The sequence below is a fragment of the Morone saxatilis genome, unplaced genomic scaffold (genome assembly GCF_004916995.1).
Source record: "Morone saxatilis isolate NCDOM2014 unplaced genomic scaffold, NCSU_SB_2.0 Contig8, whole genome shotgun sequence".
Classification (NCBI taxonomy): domain Eukaryota; kingdom Metazoa; phylum Chordata; class Actinopteri; family Moronidae; genus Morone; species Morone saxatilis.
In genome coordinates this window covers 22,137,695-22,157,186 of record NW_023340257.1, presented here as the reverse complement: position 1 = coordinate 22,157,186, position 19,492 = coordinate 22,137,695, and the positions used below count along the sequence as shown (strand labels likewise).

At 38.1% G+C, this 19,492-nt stretch overlaps 1 protein-coding gene across 1 annotated transcript in view; it reads right to left on the bottom strand.

The window, feature by feature from the left end:
- Nucleotides 1-19,492, bottom strand: part of gbe1b (glucan (1,4-alpha-), branching enzyme 1b) — a 79,363-nt gene that overhangs the window by 7,641 nt on the left and 52,230 nt on the right. Inside the window, exons 13-15 of the mRNA XM_035679571.1 lie at nucleotides 16,902-17,086; nucleotides 12,554-12,684; nucleotides 5,133-5,250 (exon numbers count right to left, since the gene is read on the bottom strand). Coding sequence (XP_035535464.1) covers nucleotides 5,133-5,250; nucleotides 12,554-12,684; nucleotides 16,902-17,086 — 434 coding nt within the window. The remainder of the gene's footprint in view (nucleotides 1-5,132; nucleotides 5,251-12,553; nucleotides 12,685-16,901; nucleotides 17,087-19,492) is intronic.

Here is a 19,492-nt window from a genome sequence, read left to right as displayed (position 1 = left end):
CAGTACATTTACAAACCAGTCAGCTAAACAGTTGATCTGAAACTCACTATAAAGCTCCGTAAAGCAGAGGAGAGCTGCAGATTCAGGTGATAATTCTCTGGAGATACATCACTGTGAATGACCCTATTCATATTGCCATTTGATACATTGTTATTGTAAAAATAATGGATATAGATGCTTTAAATTGATAGGACATTCTCAGTCACTCAGAATAAAAGCCAGCAGGTGCACTGGACATGTACAGATAAATATTACTCAAATATAATTTAAAACAATAAATACAGTTAAATATGCTAATATGTTAAATGCATTTCTATAATTTCTTTAAAAGGACCAGTGAGTAGGATTTAGTTGTATCAAGCAGTGAAGTTGCAGATTGCTACTAACTGAACACTGCTTGTATCCGTATTTGACGACCTGGGAATGAGAACAGGCTGTGAAGTGTGTAGGATGAACTATAGCAGCCCCAAAACTATCTAGAGCCAGTGTCTGGTTTGTCTGTTCTGGGCTGCTGTAGAACAAAACAAGTTGAAGTTGAAATGTTGATTAAAACATGTCTACCAACAAAACCTGGGACATGTGAGCCTGTTGTTGATCCCAACCCACAGGTCTGACTCCACTGGCAGCCGGTTTCTTGTTTCATGTGTATCGGTGAGAGCCACACCACACATATATGATGTATAGGGCTGAAATGTATCAGAATTTCTTTGAGCTATGTTTACTGTGTCAAACCTTCCCATCGCTTGCACTGACTGCTGAGCTCCTAAAAAACTCCCTAGCCACAAAATCTCTTGTGTTACCGGCATAACCGTTTCTGAATCTTCATCAATTAACTTCTTTTTAGCTTTCTTCAAAGCCATCAACCTGTCTCTCAGACCGCATCCCAACTAGGCTGCTTAAAGAAGTCTTACCCTTAGTTGGCACTTCTTTACTAGATATGATCAATCTTTCTTTATTTTCTGAACCCCTTCACCCCCCCCCCAAATAAAACTGAATTGAATTAAATTAGGTGATTTTGATATTTGTTGTTTTTTCAATGCAGGATAACAATAAAAAAGCAAAAAGTTAAAAAAAGTAATTGTCATGTTAAATTTTGCTGCACCCTTGGCCCCTCCTCAAGGCACCCCAGGTTGCCGTGTCACCCACTTTCAGAACCAGTGGTCTATTTAATAGTTGATGTTAAAACTAAACGTCCTTTTCCATTGAGCTAAATCACAACCCAAAACTGATATTAGCATTTTAATTTGAACTAGTCACTCACGTGGAAGATCAACGTCAGTAGTTTAATTAGTAAGAAAGAATAAATCAAGATTGTTTTATTTGTTTTCTTACAGCAACCATTAAAAATGTAAAATGTGAATAATATTTGTACTTAATAGAATGATACCACCTCCTAATAAGGCACCTTTTGCATTGTGTTTTTAGCTCTTTTATTCATCAGGAAGACACTGGAAAGTGAGAAACTCATGAACCTTTATTAATATCTCTTTTAAATTAGTCCAATTAATCTTTATTAATGAGGAGAATTGAGAAACATTTTTTTCCCAACCTAGCAGCAACCTTAAACATATTCTTATTAATGGCTTGTAACTGATCTACAAATGTTTTATTAACCTGTAATAAAGCCATTAGTTGCAAATTATAAAGCAATTAGTTACAACTTATAAACCCTTTTTAAAGAGTGGCTTATAAGAATTTTTGACATGGAAACAAAATATTATCAAAACAAAGAGAATTAGAGGATGCAGCATTCTATATACTGTAATGTAACAGTCAAATCACATAAATTAACTTTTTTTTCCAATTACTTTTGAAGCTGAAACAGTATGATACCATCACAGTCATATACCAACCACAACATGCAGCATTCCTCTGTAAACACTATAACTTGTTTACCATCTGTGTCATGTCTAAAAGGGTCTATTTTCGTTCTTGTTTTTTGTTTGTTTGTTCTGAAGAGGGGAGGGCATTTTTTCTCTTCATTGATTTTTTATAATGGAGAAAAAGACAGAAATAGCTAAAGGGATGGCACACGACAACAGGACAGGACTAGATGTGTAAACACAGGGTGTTATGGTTACACAATGATCGCCACAGCCAAATGTGCCACCAGGATGCTCTTGACTCTGCTGGCTTCATCCCATTATGCACATTCTCTGTCTGAGGACTGATGCATTCTTGGAGGTTATGAGAGTTTATTACAGCTCAGTTACGAGGAAGCTAGATAACTGACAGACCCATTAAAAAGACAGGAGAGAAGAAGTTTGCGCAGACTTTGAAAGCAACAGTTGTTAAATAAAACATGGATGGTGTGGGCACCTTTCGCAGCCCCCGCAGAGGCTCTTGTCTGATTATTCTTGTCATAACCAGGTAGGTGTGAGGAGGAGGAGGACAAGCAGCATCTTTATGCAAGACTACAGTCTCACTGTGCAATCTCTACGAGGGAGCAGATACAGTACGTGCAGAAGGGTCCACACCCTGCCTCCTCCCTCCCCGTCAGCACCATTCCTCTCACTCCCTTTCATTCCCCATTAATCCATGAGGGTGCCAACATTAGCAGATGACTTGTTAACTAAACTTCACATTTTGGCCAAGAGGGACGTGGGTGAAGCAGTGGTGGTTGAATTAATACGAGTTAGAAAAGATTTAAGAGAATGTGGAATTTGAGTCCTTAACTGATGAAACCTAAGCTAATACGATGGAGTATTACTGTCTACTCAAAAAAGGAAGAGTTTTTTTAATAGGGCTTAAATAATGCTGAATTGATGGTCTAAATAGCAGTATGAATTTGCCAAACACATTTTTGATGCATTAAAGTGCTCCGTCCAACTCTTAATATAGAGTAATATCCTCTATCCATTAACGGCAACACTTTAGGTATTGATCTGAGGAGGTTCAAGTTGAGTTCAGATAAACAAACAGCTCATCAGGTGCTAAGTCAACTCCGTACTGACTGAAACAGCTTAAGTGTAGCGCCTTGAGATATTTATTATTTTACTAAACAAACTAAAAAAGCACAGAAGGAGATGGAGGATGACTGTGCAGACCACTTCATAGACATCACTGTCCTCACGCATTAATTGGATTCATTAACATAAGATCTAACACATGCAATCAGCCGAGTTACAGTTGGAGTGCTTGGGTATCGGTGCTGATCCTCACTAATTCATCCCTGACCTTATTCATAAACATCTTATTGCCTTTCAGCATTTTAATCAAGAAAAAATTACACCAGGAAAAAAGGAGGCAAACATGAGGAAGATCCTCGAGCACTCTGCTTAAAATGCATATCAGTGTTTCTTTCTATATTTCAAGGATCGACCTAGTTCATGCTATTAGCCTAAAGCAGTCTCCATGATGGAAGCCCAGTGGTTTACTCTCCCAGATATTTTTCTCCCCTCCATGACGCCGTGCAAGTTTAAGAGGCATGCACATGAAAAGGTAAGTTCTAACACCATGAATAATGCACATTGTTTGCTGGAGAATCTGAAAGAGCAGATTCACATAACGCTCAATGACTCCAGGATAACTGCCAGCATGAGCAGCGTAAAATGCATAGAAGCCAAATATGATATTCACAAACAAAGCCTAATGTTGTGGAGAAACCGCAAACAACGGATACCATCCCCCCTTGGATATATCTAGCATTTTTTTATTGAATGCAGTCATATTTGATCATTTTCTGGACTCTGCATTAAAAGCTAATCATATTAATGAGGAAGATACTAAATTATAGAGCAGCGGTTAAGCTGAGAGGCTCAGACCAGGGAGATGGTGGCTTTTTGCCAGAACAGGCAACCCTCTTTCATGACAACACACTTAAACCTCATTAGAATGGCTCTAAAGGATCTTCTCACTACAAACTCCATTTCAGGCTAATTAAATTGATTTGTGAAATCAAAAAACGAAACATAAAAGGACAAAACATGAATATACTCACTGCTGTTTCATCATATTTTGTAATTGCTAAAAGCAGGTTATGCGTAAAGCTTTTTCGCTGCAGAAAAGACACCAGTAAACTACAAAAACATCAACATCCATCCAATTAATGATCAGATCTGAGGAACGTTACATGTTATGAACTGTTGGCAGCGCTGCAAAGAAACTATAATCATATGAACCAATTGGACATTTTTATATTCACAGATAGGTGAATGTCCAATCAACACCCACCGGTGGCACCAGTGGCTCTCATAGTAGACATTCTGACTTGACATGGGAAAAAACATAGGTGTAACAAGTACATTAATGATGGCTCTGTCAAAATTAAGCCTTGCTTTCATCAATCCCTTCACATGTTCATCATGGCTACCATACATCCTGCTTTTCGACAGCACATTGGTCATTTTTGCAACTAATAACCATAACATGTACCAGTGTACATCCAGGTACTGGAGTGCACGTGTGGTTTAATGGAACAGAGGTTATTGTTAATGTTATTGGTTACACCATGGGCATTTCCTGCTACAAGTCTGTCAGAAAGGTCTATACATGTATCATGACACCAGCAAACCTAAACAGGTATGTAAGATCAAAAGTATGCCCTAAATCTACACAATATACAAATACCATATGTATTACAGCTGTTAGTACACAAGAAATAAATGCACCGTTTGTACATTTTGTAACAGGAAATGATGCTAGACATGCAAGTTTGTAATGCTACAGGCAAAACAAATTTGGACAACAAAGAGAAATAAAAATGTTTGTCCAAAGTTGTAATCCTTCATTTTTTATTTTTCAAGATATTTCTGGAGCTGTCTCATCACCACCTGCAAATTCTTTTGATGTTTTTTTAGCTTTAAGCATCTCCTCCATTACATATGTGCACAGCATTGTAAGACAATGGCGTCCATCAACAGCACACTCAGAGATCATTTGGTATGCATACTGGCATTTCTGAGTACACTTAATTTTGTCACTTTGTCAGTGTGAATGTACAGCATCCTCCAACCATGTTAGAATTAGTATGCAGAGTGGGATGGTGATACAGCATAGGCTATTAGAAAAGTGGTCTAGAGACTGGACCTGACTACAATGGCCCTGGACTTATAATTGGAGTACACTCCATATTTAGTACTCGCTGACGTTCAACAAAAGATGACCTTTGATGAGTCAAAAGAAATATTTACCTGCATTGAGTTGGAACGACCGTTGAAAGGCTGGGCCTCTGTGAAGAACTCTGTGTTGTGGTCCAGCCGTCCGTGACCTCCATACTGAACCTCGTCTGAATCCAGCTTGATTTTGTATCTGACAGAGATTGAGGTTAAGGCGCAATAGTAGTGGGAAACTAGATTATAAGATCGCAGACATAAGACGCACAAGAGAAGGTTTTATCACCAGTGCTTTTGGTGTGCAGACTTGGTTTAGCAGTGCTCAGCTGGTTTATATTCATTGAAATCCTCACATCCATCAGCATTCATCTCTCCTTCGCAGCGCTACTAAGTGACAGTGCAGAGCCCTAACAGACAAAGAGAATGCTGCCTGAAATGAACATAAATACAAACGTGAGTCAGCCATGCCTCAACCATCCAGTCTGCCTGTCTAATTTATCTAATTTGCTGCATAAATAATCAATTCAACCAAAAAAGTGATCCAAATGAGTGTCAAAATACAGTGTCTATAAAAAGTATCCATTCCTCTAGGACTTTTTAATGTTTTTTTGTTTTACAACATTGAATCAAAGTGGAATAATTAGGTTTTTTGACACAGATCAAGAAAAAAGGTTTAATTAATGTCAAAGTGAGAACAAATCACTACCAATTGACCTAAATTAAGTACAAAATAACTCATAAATGACTGCCAGGGTATTCATCCAACTCAGGTTAATATTTAGGAAAGAGGCTAGAAGGAATCTCTGTATTCAGGTCTAATACTGATACTATATCACTGGACATCTGGACACAACTGCAGTCCAGGACCGTATACTTTATGTGGAACATACTGTACTGTATAATGCTCATGCATTGGATTATTTTCTTACTTTGCTATTCAAAAGTCTTTATGAGTCGCTCATTGCCATAAATCTTGATGAATCCAGTGTGATTCAAATTAAAACAATGTCAGGGTGTGAGATAGGTAGGTGATGCACTTAGACAGTTAAATAGTCAAAATAAACTGCAACTGCCTTTGATCATGTATAGTAAAGGTGTCTGTAGTGTGTCATTCGTTTTGCACAATCTCTTTGCTGATTCGGAACAAGGATGCTCAGACACTGAAGCGATGATGGATGGCAGCTCCCATAATAACAGTTTCATGAAATATGTGTGTTCTTGAAGAGGAAGAGAAATGGAAAGACATTGCATGAAATATGATATGTAAATCAAGCCATATCCTCCAGTGAAGGCTTCAGCATATATCCACCTTTTTTCGAAAGTGCAGGATCAAATCGATTACATGATGAATTATGCCCTTCAGCAGAGCTAAATGAAGAATACTGTCTAATGTGATATCTAAATTGTTAGGAAAGAGCTCCCAAAGTGTCTAAAGAAACAATTTTCTGAGAGACTTTTAGAAAACGCCTCCTCCCTTTCTTAAACTGCTTGACAGTATTAGTATAGTAATACATTTAGTACGGTTCCCATCTCATTGCTTGACAAAAAATGTAAAAAAATGGATGTTGGAATCAGTTACAAGGCCATTATTAATGTCAGAAGAAATATTTAAGACATTTTAAAAGCCGGACTTCAAATGCAAGAAAGTGCACTTTGACAAGTATGTACATAACTATATTTTTTATATTCAAACTTCTTTTCAGACCAAGTTGAGTCTTGCTCATGCCAACCAGAAATGTTTAGTAGCCTAAATGTGTACCCTGATGTCCATGTATAACGTAAATACCAATAAACATCTGTGCAGTGCATTACTTACTCCCATCTCTCAGGGACAGGAGCTGTGAGGAACAGTACTATAACAAACACCAAGAGAGAGGAGCAGACATGCAAACAGCCCCCTAATTGGCTGGCTGAATAATCACCTTATCTCCCCATAGGCAATATTCCAGAGTTTGAGTGTGATCCTCAAACACTGCCTCATTCTGCCCCAGAGCTGGGAAAATTCTGCTTTTGCCGCTTGCTTGTCTGCTTTGATAGTGATGATTAAAAAGAAGTGCTGCTCTGTGCATTGTTTCTGTTGGGGAAGAAGATCCCCCTCCTCCACACCTCCTCTGCTCTACTAGACCTCTATAGTGTTTTACTGAGAGAACAAACTAATTCTGCTATGACGGTTTTAGAAGAATATTCTTCTGATAGTTATTAGGGGTTTTAATGCTTCTGGGAAGCAGAGGATATATGGAATTTCAAAGGTTAATCCTCCTAATACACAGAATAAAAACCTTAACATTAACTAATTCTAATAGTGCAATATTTGATTTAGTGTGCTTGTAACATTACAGTGCTCCTGCTTGTTGTGCATTCCCTGTCTTGTGGATTGCATGTGTACTGTATGTGTACATCTGTATGGCACAGAGTGTGCTGGAAATGAGACATAGTTACAGTAATTCATAGTTTCCCCAGCAAACTTCTCTGCCAGGAAGTGAGAACCAGCACAAATTGGTAGTTGGAAGGTTTGAGCGATTACGTCTTTGTTAGTGGCTACAGACGGCTGCAACAACCGCTCGCAGTTCAGCTGTAAAGTATTGTAATCAATACAGCCTTTGTGAATAAAGGGGAAGATTTAAGAAACACAATCAATTTTGCCCAATGAGTAGAAAGAAAAGAAGGCAGGCTGAAGCTTGATGATTAGAGCCATTGATGACCTGAAAACAATCTGGCCATGACCATGATTGCAGACCAAGCCACCACTTAGTTTCTCCATCAGTCGTTTTTTCTGGCTTCATGAAAAGTAATAGCAACCTGGCATAGGTGAACAAGAGCTGAGCGAGACATGTGTGCAGATCTGAATTATGTTGCTTGGCCTTGTAAGCATTCGAAATACGGTATCTTGCCTTTTCAGAGTTGACTTTTTCCTGCCTTCTGTTCAGCTGGTGCAAGTTACATCAGAGTGGAACAAATGGTAGAAACTGTTTCTGTCACAGTGAAATGAGGGAGCGGTCTAGCTAACCCACAGCTGAAACTCTGATGTAAAGTGAGACCATTAAAGACTATTAATTTCAAAACAAAGAGATCTCTATCACTTTGTATGAAGGGCATACCACCTAAAAGTACTGTTTAACAGCTTCCAGAATATGTTTTTTCACTCTGTTGCGATCCAGACCGTTGTCATACTTTTTTATAAAAACAGATGAGCATACTTTTATTTTTGAAATTATCATAACACATGAAATAAAACTTCCCAGCCTATACATTCACAGATTATGCATTACAAATCTTAGCTTGTTTGCAATGTGGCTGATCATCTGAACGTCCAAAACTACAAAAATAAGACCCAAGTTATAATAAACTGTAGTTTTCCTTTAATGCTTGAAATAAAAGCAGCTCCACTATTTGTCTACTGCCTGGTTTACAATCACAGATGAAGCCTTTGGATGAGCTCTGGTTGAGTTACAACACACAGAGAAAAGTACTGCAATTTTTTTCATGCAATATGATGTATCTTCAGCATGCGTTGGTAGAAAGTAAAAATAAAAAAATGGATGCACATTTTTATTTTTGAAATATTCTGATATCTGAAATATTATGTGGTACATACTAGATAATAACAGAGTAAATCATTGCCACCTATGTACCATGGTGTGTATTTTATTCTAAATTCTAGTTAGTTCATGTCACTGCACCTGTAGTTGAATTATTCCAAACGGCATTCAAGGAACGGCCCAGACAGAAAAGGAGAATGATGACCTGACACAATCTCAACTGAATATTGGCACAGTGTAAATCAAAGACCAATCTGCCCTGACAGGTACAGCTTTCATGACGGGATCCAACTGGGATTTCAAATACTCTAACCAGCCAGATAAAGCCCAGTGCCTGAAGAATGTGTCCACCACAAGTCAGAGAGAAAATAATAAAAAACACTGATGGTTTGAGTGCCTGTCGAAAAGCTGACGTTGACTGCATTTTAATGGCCAACATTTTCGGAGAGGTGTTTCGCCTCCCTTTCTCTCCTGTTCCTCGCGGAGAGAAAAAAAAACCACACACATTCAAAAGAGGACAATGAGAAGCTAAAGAAAATCTTGTCTAAAAATATGAAGAGGCCAAACAGTCACTGTGGATCCAACTAAGGACTGGTACTGAGGAATGATGACTATATAAAGTTTGTTGTTATTTATTCATTTTAAAGTTAAGACAGACTTTTTACATTGTACCACAGACACTAAAACTACTGCAGTTATTTAGCTGAAGCACATCTAAACAGCATCAACTTTGGGTTCTTTTCAGTGTCACATTGACAACAATTTTTTCTTAGAGTTTCTGCTCATAATTAAGTGAAACACTGAAGCATTATGCAGAACTGGATCCATTTTCAAACAGTGCTGGAACTCGCTCTGCTTATTGTTTAGTTCAGCTGTAAAATAACAAAAGTTAATAAAAGCTTTTTAACAAGCAAACAGATTAACTACCTGAAGATCCATAGACTAACCTGCAGTAATCCAGCATGTGACAGAGGGCAACAAAAGGAAACTTGATGGTGTTTTTGCTGGAGAGGGACACTCACCCTCTGATAGAAATACAGTACTTTCCATATTGCCAAAGGAAATAACACCCTGTATTGGATCCATTTTCAGTGGCGAACATCATGGTCAGCTGCATTCAGCTATTATTTCCAGATACAGCAGTGGTGTGGGGCTCCACTGTGACATCCCTGACCCTCACACAGGTGGAAGAAAGTTTAAGTATATGACAGCTGAGTGTAATGAAAAAGCACTTTTGGACTCTTTGAGCTTGTCTTGTTTACCTCCTCTGCCTCTGAGTGGCACTTTCATCTGTCTTCTCTCCTAATTGGATCCTCTGCACACATTCCCATCGGAGGATCTGCATCTCCTCGTACACACGGCACATTTACCTTCCTCACACACACAGCACATTTGCCTTTATGTGTTTACTGCTTCTCTGTATAATGACAGCCAGAGCTTTGCCCTCACATTTATTTGCATTTCCTCTCAACCCACCCAGTGTCTGAGGCCTCTCCTTAAACATCAAAAGAAGCACCAGGAGGAAAAGATGTGGTTCCATCTAAATGAAAATAAACCCTCAAAAACGGTGTTACAGACACTGCAGCAAGGCTATTAGTGGTGCGCCCAAGATTCACCCCATCAAGGCAGAGCCGAAAACACGAGGCAGAATGTACAATTATTGCACATCAAACAAGCTCACAATTAACGCATGATATTAAGAGATTAGGGGTTACTTCTGTGGTTTTTTAATCATCAAATAAACATGATTATTGTTCCATCTCACTATCCACATTTAATGACATGTTTGGGTTTGTTTGGTCTTTTTTAAGATGTTGATTAACACTTGCAATAGAGATTAGAAATGTTCTTTTTGTATTGTTTTATATCTACTGTAATAATCATGCTTCTCGGGCAGGCAGTGTTATTATAACCTTAACATCTATGTAACAGTGTATGATATAATAAAATAATTGCCACATAATGTAATGTAAAAATGAAATGCAATTCACCTTCAAATGATGTAATAAAACCTTGTTTGTTAATATCCAATGACATCATCAAGCTGATAATGTATTAAAAACTTTTTTCATTTAGGATAATTCATTACATTTTCACATAGCTGTATCATTTCATTATAATTAGCAAGAACCATGAGCTTAGTCATCTAAATGAAACAAATACAATAATGTAGAAATGAAAGGAACAACTGCTGTTTAACAGCCTCATTGTCAGCCAATCGAATTATCATAATTTGAGACAGAATTGCTCATGTATAGTGATTTGAACGGCTGGCATCCAGAGAAAACTAACAAACTATGTCTGCGTTTTGACTCACCATCACATTATTTAAGTCATAGCTGAAAAAGCAACACAGCTTCGTATCCATCCGGGAAATGGTTGGCATGAGCTTCAGTGGGCTCCAGAAGAGAGTGATGTCCGTTATAATAAATACAAATCTGTCAGCTTTCTGTCCCCCTTCACATCCCTGATCATTAAGCCTGCTGTAATCACAACTGTGGGACTCATTAAATTCCTCTGCGCTGCTCGCTGGGATGACAGACAGCCAATGCCGCTAAAGAGAGCGCTTTCTGAATCACTGGGCTCTGCTATTATTTCTCTCTAATAGCATAACAACACCACTATAAACATCTGACTCATATTCCTCTCAACAGTGACTGCTAAAATTATATCACAAAAGTCTTAGCCTCAGGAGAACACACTGCCATTAAAACTGTGGGTCTTTGCAAATCACATTTGCTTTAAACAAGTCAGGCACAGTGTTTAGATCCCTGATCTACTTCTCAGCCCAGAAGAGTGGTCTCTTCAATGCCCTGATAAATTTATTGGTACATTCATTTTGAACCATGTCCAACATTCAAACTCCTATCAACAGTTATGTAGTGACTGGTGAGGTTGCTTGTACATGTATAGATGTATGCATGTATGTACAGTGATCTGTAGTCAGCCTTCAACCATATACTGTAAATTGCCTGTAAAGATAAACATAGAATAACACAACAGTATGTATGCATGCATGTATATATGTTAGGAATGGACCCCAGGATGATAAGCTGATTCCCATGGCATAAGCTAAGAAACTCATGCACAGCATATGCTACTGAGAGTCTCAGAGGTCATTTAAAATGTAGCTGATCAACACTCATTGGAGATCAGCTACTTGCTCACCTTGATAAGCAAGTAAGATTATCTTAAATAACTCCTATTACTATAGCATTTAATACTATAACAGGACTAAGTGCAACACACACTGTTAAAAGTGATACGTCTGTTGATATTTTATATCTTATTTATTGTATACTAATCCCATGAAAAAAACAAAACCAACAACGAACTGATCCTATAAACAAGTTTTGTCTGTGTAGTCAAAGCGTGATGTAACTTAGTCCTCTGTGCCATGGAGCTCCACAGTTGTCCAAAACTTATTAAACACACATCAGTGAGCCACACTGTTGCACTGGCTGACATGTTTCTTCATTACCATGAACATGGGCACTGTAATTTATTTTGAGCCAATCCCACACATACCATCCTGCTGGTGTTAATACTGGTTAACACTCTGAAAAAGTCCCCAACAAATGCACTATGTCTATTTGAGTAAAATCTGCTTAAAACTACAGGTGCCTTAGGAAATTACTGAGCCTTTTAAAAATTTACATTATATATTTCTGACATGTTTTTCAAAATTAACGTGTGTTCCCAGGCTGGAGAAGTGGAGATTTGGACTTGTTGGTGGTGCTAGATGAAAAGTTACAAGATAACCAGAGCTTTATCCACTGGGAACCGTAAGTGTCTGTAGTAAATAGTTGTTGTTACTGACTTTTTCAGGCTCAGAAATTAGTCATTAAAGAAAAAACCAGCAAAGACATTGTTTGCACTGTGCTGTGACAGAAGAAAGCCAATGTCTGAAGCCTTGAAGGAAATGGGCAGTGACAAGACAGATGAGAGCTAAAAGGATACTTTCCTGGAACTTCTACAGCCACCCTGTAGCCCTGGAAGCTCTTACTCGGGTGGAAGTTGAAGATAAAGAGCACATTTGCCCTGTCAAACACAATGACCTTGTCCTCTTGATGCGTGGCGCTTATAAAGGCCTGGAGGGGGAGAAGGGAGAGAAAAAAAAAGCTAGTTAAATATTTCTTCATGAATAGTCATTACCTTTCTCATCTTGGATTTAGAGACTTATAATGGGGCACATTATATCAGTGGACTACACATTTCCAAATAGGCTGAGTAACATTCTCACATCAAATTTCAGGTGGAGCTCATCAGCAGAAAGCAGCAGCCCAGGGTAGTGCGAGGCTCACACTGTCAGCTTTAGACAGCTGCACATGATAAAGCCGCCACTCTCCTGTGGAGCGAGCTACTGTTAACGTGTCATTAGCAGAGATTATCAATGTCACCCAACCCCCTATTTTTAGTGCCTTGTTCCCCAAGCCAATTTCAGGGCAGCATATTCACGGCTGAATGAGAAGATAAGCACCCCTGCAACTGGACTGGCAGAGAGGATGGAGGTTAAGGAATGAGCTGACAGTCTGGAGTCTTTTAACAGGTCCATTTCTACATGAGAAGTCCACAAATTTGGAGTAATGGAAAGCCCCCCTAGATGGCTGTAACTGCTATAGCATTGGAAAACAAATATAATCTGCATCCATCAAGTTGTGACCCAATAATCACAGAAAATGTGCATTCTTACTTAAATAATTAAATGTAAATTAAACCAACGGACTTGGTAAAGATCAATAAATTATTGTGATTATATTCAGAATCTGCTGATGTATGTCCAAATTATTATTTCACTAATAATTTTCAAGTGTGCACCAAGAAGAAAAAAAAACCCTATGATGCAAACATATGGTCAACTGATATGAGGCAACATCTTGCAGTTAAACATTAGGTCTAAGTGTGTTAAGTTTCTGTTACTGTCACAGCCCGCAGCATCATTCTGACCTGAAACAACAGTTTTGGGTGAAACGTAGCCATGAGAACATGAGTAAATCTCTACAGTAGCTCCATTTGTGACCTCTGAATGAAAATGTTTTTGTGAAACCACAATTCAAATCCAATATTTCCACATACTGCAACCCTGCTCTCTGCTCCTTTTCTTCACTGGAACACAAGTTAAGTCAGCTGCAGTTTGTGGAAAAATTGGATATAAACGTTGGTTTTGCCCCCCGGGCAAACATCTTATGTTTCTAGGGAGACAGGAGACAACGAAAATACATTGAAGATGTAGCCTGCTGGTGGATAAGAGGTCAAAAATAACATTTGACTTTTCCCCTGTGGTTTGCAGAGAATGCTATGTGACCAAATTGTAGAGTTTATCTTATAATGCGAACAAAAATCTAAATATTGGGATACACAAACAGCTTTTACTATTACAAATATAGATATTTTTAAGTTATATTACCAGTAAGTAAATGTATCTTACGTAAATGTTTTTTTAAGCTTAGAAATTTAGTGCTGTGAATGGGGAAGGAATAAAAACTTATCATGGCCTCATAAAAAAAAGGCCCACCTAAAAACAAAATCAATATCAGTTTAAGTGTACGCTTGCTGTCAAATAGCCAAAGCCACCAGACTCCTTTGATAAAAACAGTAATTTTACCTCCCAGCACACAGGAGTTGCTGGTCTACCGTTGCTGCCTTGATCTGCAACAATGAACATTAGTTTGAATTTGAACTACAGTCTTGAAAACACCAAAATTACACAATAACACGAACAAGCTAACCGATCAAGACAGCGGTGGACCAGCAACTCCCGTGTTCTGCAAGTTAAAATGACTGTTTGTCAAAGGAGTCTGGTGGCTTTGTTTGTCCTGGTTTATTTACATTTCATCACAGAGGGACCCCTGAAGAGATGCTATCTCTGCAATAACAGGAGCTTCAGTTTATGTCCAGACTTTGCTCTTTCGAAGCTCAACTGCACATCTTCAAAGAGGTGGGCACAAACCACATTTTTAAGCAGAGGCCCTGCATGTTTCCATTCCCGCTTAGTTCATACACTTGGGACAACAGGCAGAGATGCTGACAGTTCCTCTTCTGCTTCTCATTTTAACTACAAAATGCCCTTGGATCCTCCCACCATAGTGAAGTATTGAACTACACTATAGAATATTCTCACTAAGCACGATTACCTTGGCAATGTCATTGATAAGCTTTCCAGAGGATTCAGACTCATCTGGTTATTACAGCAGAATCTCTGAGTAGTTATTGACATTATCTGTGAGTGATGTTCTACAAAGTCTTTTTGTGATATTGTATCAATCGCTAAAGAATACATTTTTGTGTCAGCTGCTTCTGAGCCCTGTCTGAGACCGGAGTGCAGGGTCAAAAATCCCTAGAGCTGATTTATCATCTATGACTTCAGCTGCTCTTCAGACCACTTACCTAATATTTTAGGTTAAGTTTTACATAATGCCTATTTTGATTCATGTGCCTACTGACTCCATCTCTTCCTTCCTGCCACTTCTAATGTAAGGTTTGATCAAATCCTATGTATTAAATACATGTAAAGATATATACTGAAGGAGTTAATATCTGTCATTAGAAACACTGTAAGAAGTGACATATTTTAAATAGTCTTGTTCTTCTTCTTGGGGTAGACCTTAATTTGCCTTGATTCAGACTCAAACTTAAGGTCCCATAAAAGCGATCACACCGTCACACTGTGACAGATGGGTATGTATGATAAAATGCATCTGTAGTGCAAAAACAAGCTTTGGCCATTAGTGCGGGCAATGTGTTTTTTCACTTCATAAAAAAAAGAAAAGAAATAGTGCCCACCATAGATACAGTTTCTCTGCACTTGTTGATAAGACCTTTTATATTGTGTAATACATTTTTGAGACAATGGAATGATTATGTCAGGATCTTTTAAAAACATTTTGTTCTATTTGGTGATTCTGACATACTGTAAATATGCTATCTAAAATCCTGCAACAATCTGGTCAATCTTTCTGATGATCACAGAACTTATCCAGATATTACAACATATCTGCAACCAAAACAAAATCAGCTTTTTTGTGATTACAACAAAAGAGAGAGAACCAACATACACCTCCATTAGATGTAACTACTGCCCCCATTTATTTTTATAATGAAAAACACTTCGACAGAGTAAATGCTTGCTATCAGAGGTATCTGTAATAAGGCCCCATATTCAGAAATGATCCATTTGATGGATGCTCTTTCTGCTCCATACACATGCCAAATGATTTGACACTGTGAGACTTCCACATAGTGGAAATGACTAACTTCAGACTGCCAATGTATAATCGAAGATAAATTATTTACACGTGATTTGAGCTGATGAAAGAACCCAATTAGATGATGTCTTAAGTATGCCTTGTTGAGCTGTCATCTACTATGGTTTCACATATTAAAGGCCTAGAAGCAGCCAAGAAAAACAGCACCCAACGTGTAGCAGGTCAGTACTGGTGCCAAATGTATGCGTCTTCCCTGCCAGTGGCATCCTTTGGGATCACCATTTACTTCCATTCACCCCAAAATGGAGCTCAGAAATCAGCCAGGCTCTGCTTTTCTTTGCCTTACCTCCAAAGCTCTGTTTCATCGAGTTGTCAAGGGTGTAAAAGGTTCTAGTCAGAACACACTTCTGATTGATAGACCAATACACAGAAATTATCCGTGTGAACCAGACATGTCTCTAATTATGCTCTCTGATTCAGGCTGCATTTGTCTGTCTATTGAGGAGAAATATGCAGGTCAGAGTGTTAACGCAGCAAGGTGAAGTAGCTCTAATCTGGAGACGGATTCCGGAGGATGTGAGGGAGGGTATTTTTGAATCAATTACACAGACTCACTTCTAATCCCTGTCAATTTAGCCACACTCTCCATTTGCATTATCCCATTACTTTGCTACCAGCCCCTCAAGAGAAAAACATAATGTTTTCTCCCACAGGCTTCAAATGCAGGCAATGAGAAAAGCTGCAGGACGAGAGTCAAATCTATTACGGTTCACCTTGACAGCAGCCAGAGAAACAGGACATTTCCAAAATGAACTCTCTTTATGGTGCATTTATCTCCACCTGCCTGAGAACTACAGTACTCCCCAATGTGGAAACAGGGAAATTGTAAAAGTGTGCAAAGATGGTGGCTTGAGAACACATTTATTCTTGAAAATATAATCGTACATGAGCTAAATCATTTATGACAATTGGATGGGACACAAATGATCAAATATTCTGTATGTGGCTCAAAAAATGTGCTGTGACATTATAAATTCATGTGATTTTGTCATTGAGAGTGTCTACACAAAGCCTACTGTACAGTGAGTGTGTGATGTCCTTACAGGTGGGGCAGCCAGCCAGCCGTACTTGTCTTCGGTACGGTTCATGTCTCGGTCAAAGGCGTAGAGCTGACAGTAGCGGAGGTGATCCATATCCACTAGGTTAAACTGCCGCCGGGCGTAGTGGTAACTCTGATTGTTCCCCTCTCTAGGGAAATCCAGCCACTCAGGATGGCCAAACTCATTCCCTGCAACACAGAGAGTGTTATTAAAGTATGTACATAATGAAGGGAAAGGCACACAGTATCTGCAAATTAGCATACTCTATCTTGCAGTGCTATATGAGGTTCTTCTTGCATTTTGTGCATTTTTTAACAAGACAAAAAAGACAGAGATCAAAGGGACCAGATTCAGCGACAGTCTGCAACCTTTTTATAACCCCAGCAGAGGTTAGTAGTTTCCATATTAAAACAGAGCTAAAAAAGCTCTTGCAACATTTTCACCAACTACAGTGTGCTGACCTTCCTGTCATCCAGGAACGTGCCCTTTCATGAACAAAAAAAAAAAAGGTCAAACACAAGTGAAAACATTGTGCAAATAAATCCCAAAGCTTTCATTTGAGTCTCACTTTTTAAACAAATATATGCAAAAAATTAATTCACCAGGGTATATTTATATATTATTTCTCCATAACAGAGAGCAGACTTTAAGTCAATGCTGGAAATGAGGAGAAAATGCAAAGAACTGTTCAGAAGTCTGACTCAAATAAGTACATAAAGGAGAAAAAGGAAATTCTCCAGATTGCTCTTTACTGCACTGCTGATTAATACTTGTTTATTTAAGCATTATCTACATTTCTGAATTATTCTACCTCACAACCATCAGAACTACTGCACTTTTAATTTAACTACCCAAAAAGATTTTTTTTTTTCTTTGACATCTTTTAATTGAGATGGAAAGCCAGCAAGGGCTAAAACTGTGAAAGAGTGAAAACTTCAGACTAGCATAATTGATGGAGAAAGAGTTACACAGTCCACATGTAAAGCTAATTGCAATCGCAGAACTGTAGGAAACAATGGTCCTGTTGCTACTATGCTGTCACGCCAGAAGATAAGATAATGAATCCGTCATCGGATGTCACGACAAGATCATAAAACAACAGCCAGGATAATTGAATTCCCCGCAGAGGAAGAAACACACAGACAAGAGACAGAGGAAGATGCATGACAACAGAATACAGGCTAGTTGTTTATTTGGTGCTAAGAGCCCCCACCTCCTTAAAAAGAAAAAAAAATGAGAGTGATGGGATGAAGTGGAACGGACAGGGACTGACAGCAGATTCTAATGAAATACATTATGTAGGTGTTAAAGAAGTAGCGAACAATAAGGCATGGACTGCCAACAAAATAAGCCCACTGCAGCACTTGCCTAGGAATTAGGGCAGCAAAGACATGCAGAGAGAGCGGAAGAGAGAGGGAAAGAAGGAAAAAGAGAGAGGGAGCCTTTCTTGTGACATCTGCATGAATAACAAGCCTCCCACACAGCTGAACTTGAAATGTAAAGGAGAAAATTACACCTCAGACTTGCAACACTGGCAGTCAAAGGCAGATTTTTCCCCTTGCACTCTACCAAGAGGGATGTGTACACCAAACATTCATTGTGCATCTTAAATTCCTGTATTAATATTTCACACGCAAATAATCTCATCGCGCACTGGATTTTTACTGTATTTACTGTATTAATTACAAATTTGTGGAAAAATTCAGACATTATACATTGCATGGGTATTATAAGTAAATAAGTCACAATTCAAAGTATTTATGCAGAATAAATACTCCAATGTGCCTGAATGATATATGACACTACATTTGAATGAATATTCTTAAATATTTATAATTAAATTTTTTTCTCATTCACACTAATAGGTAGTGACTTTTTTTAAGTAGAGAATCATATTTTTAATAATCTTTAATTTAAAAAAACAACTAATCTTTACTTTTTAAAAGGCAATACAGCATTTACACAGCAGATCAGTGTCCTCGAACAAACTAACTTATCTTAATAAATTAATAATATCATATCTAAGTTTATCGAGATATGGTAAGGTTGCAAAGTGGTAATTTGACTGTCTGAGATCTAGGGAGAATTAATTATTAAGAAGAGCCAATTTTATGGCTGTGTCAGTAACAGGGCATGAGATACTGTACATCATTTAAAATTTTCAAAACATTTTTTTTACAAGAGGGAAGTTTTCTGTAAGGATGATAATTCAGTATAAGTTATAAGGTCAGCAAAATGAATACGAGTCTTCGCCGTGAAATTGGATTTGTTTTTGAAATATGCTTACCATTATAGGTTTGGCCATAACATGCTAGAGGGAAGGTCAGAGGATCACCGCAATCATTTAGGTTTCCTCCTGGTTGAAGTTTAAAAAAACACGTTAAATTTTACGCCAATGTGGCTGTTAATTTTTTAAATATGATGGTCACAAACAATGAGAGAAGGTTCTAAAATAAATTATTTTAGGGAGGAATGTCTTGAAGTTATTGCTAACTTTCAGTTAAATACAGTATAGTGTGCTATATATATTTATAAATTAAGCTTTGGATGGCTTTGGTGTGATCATCCTGATTAGTTTTTGTTGAATAGGATCA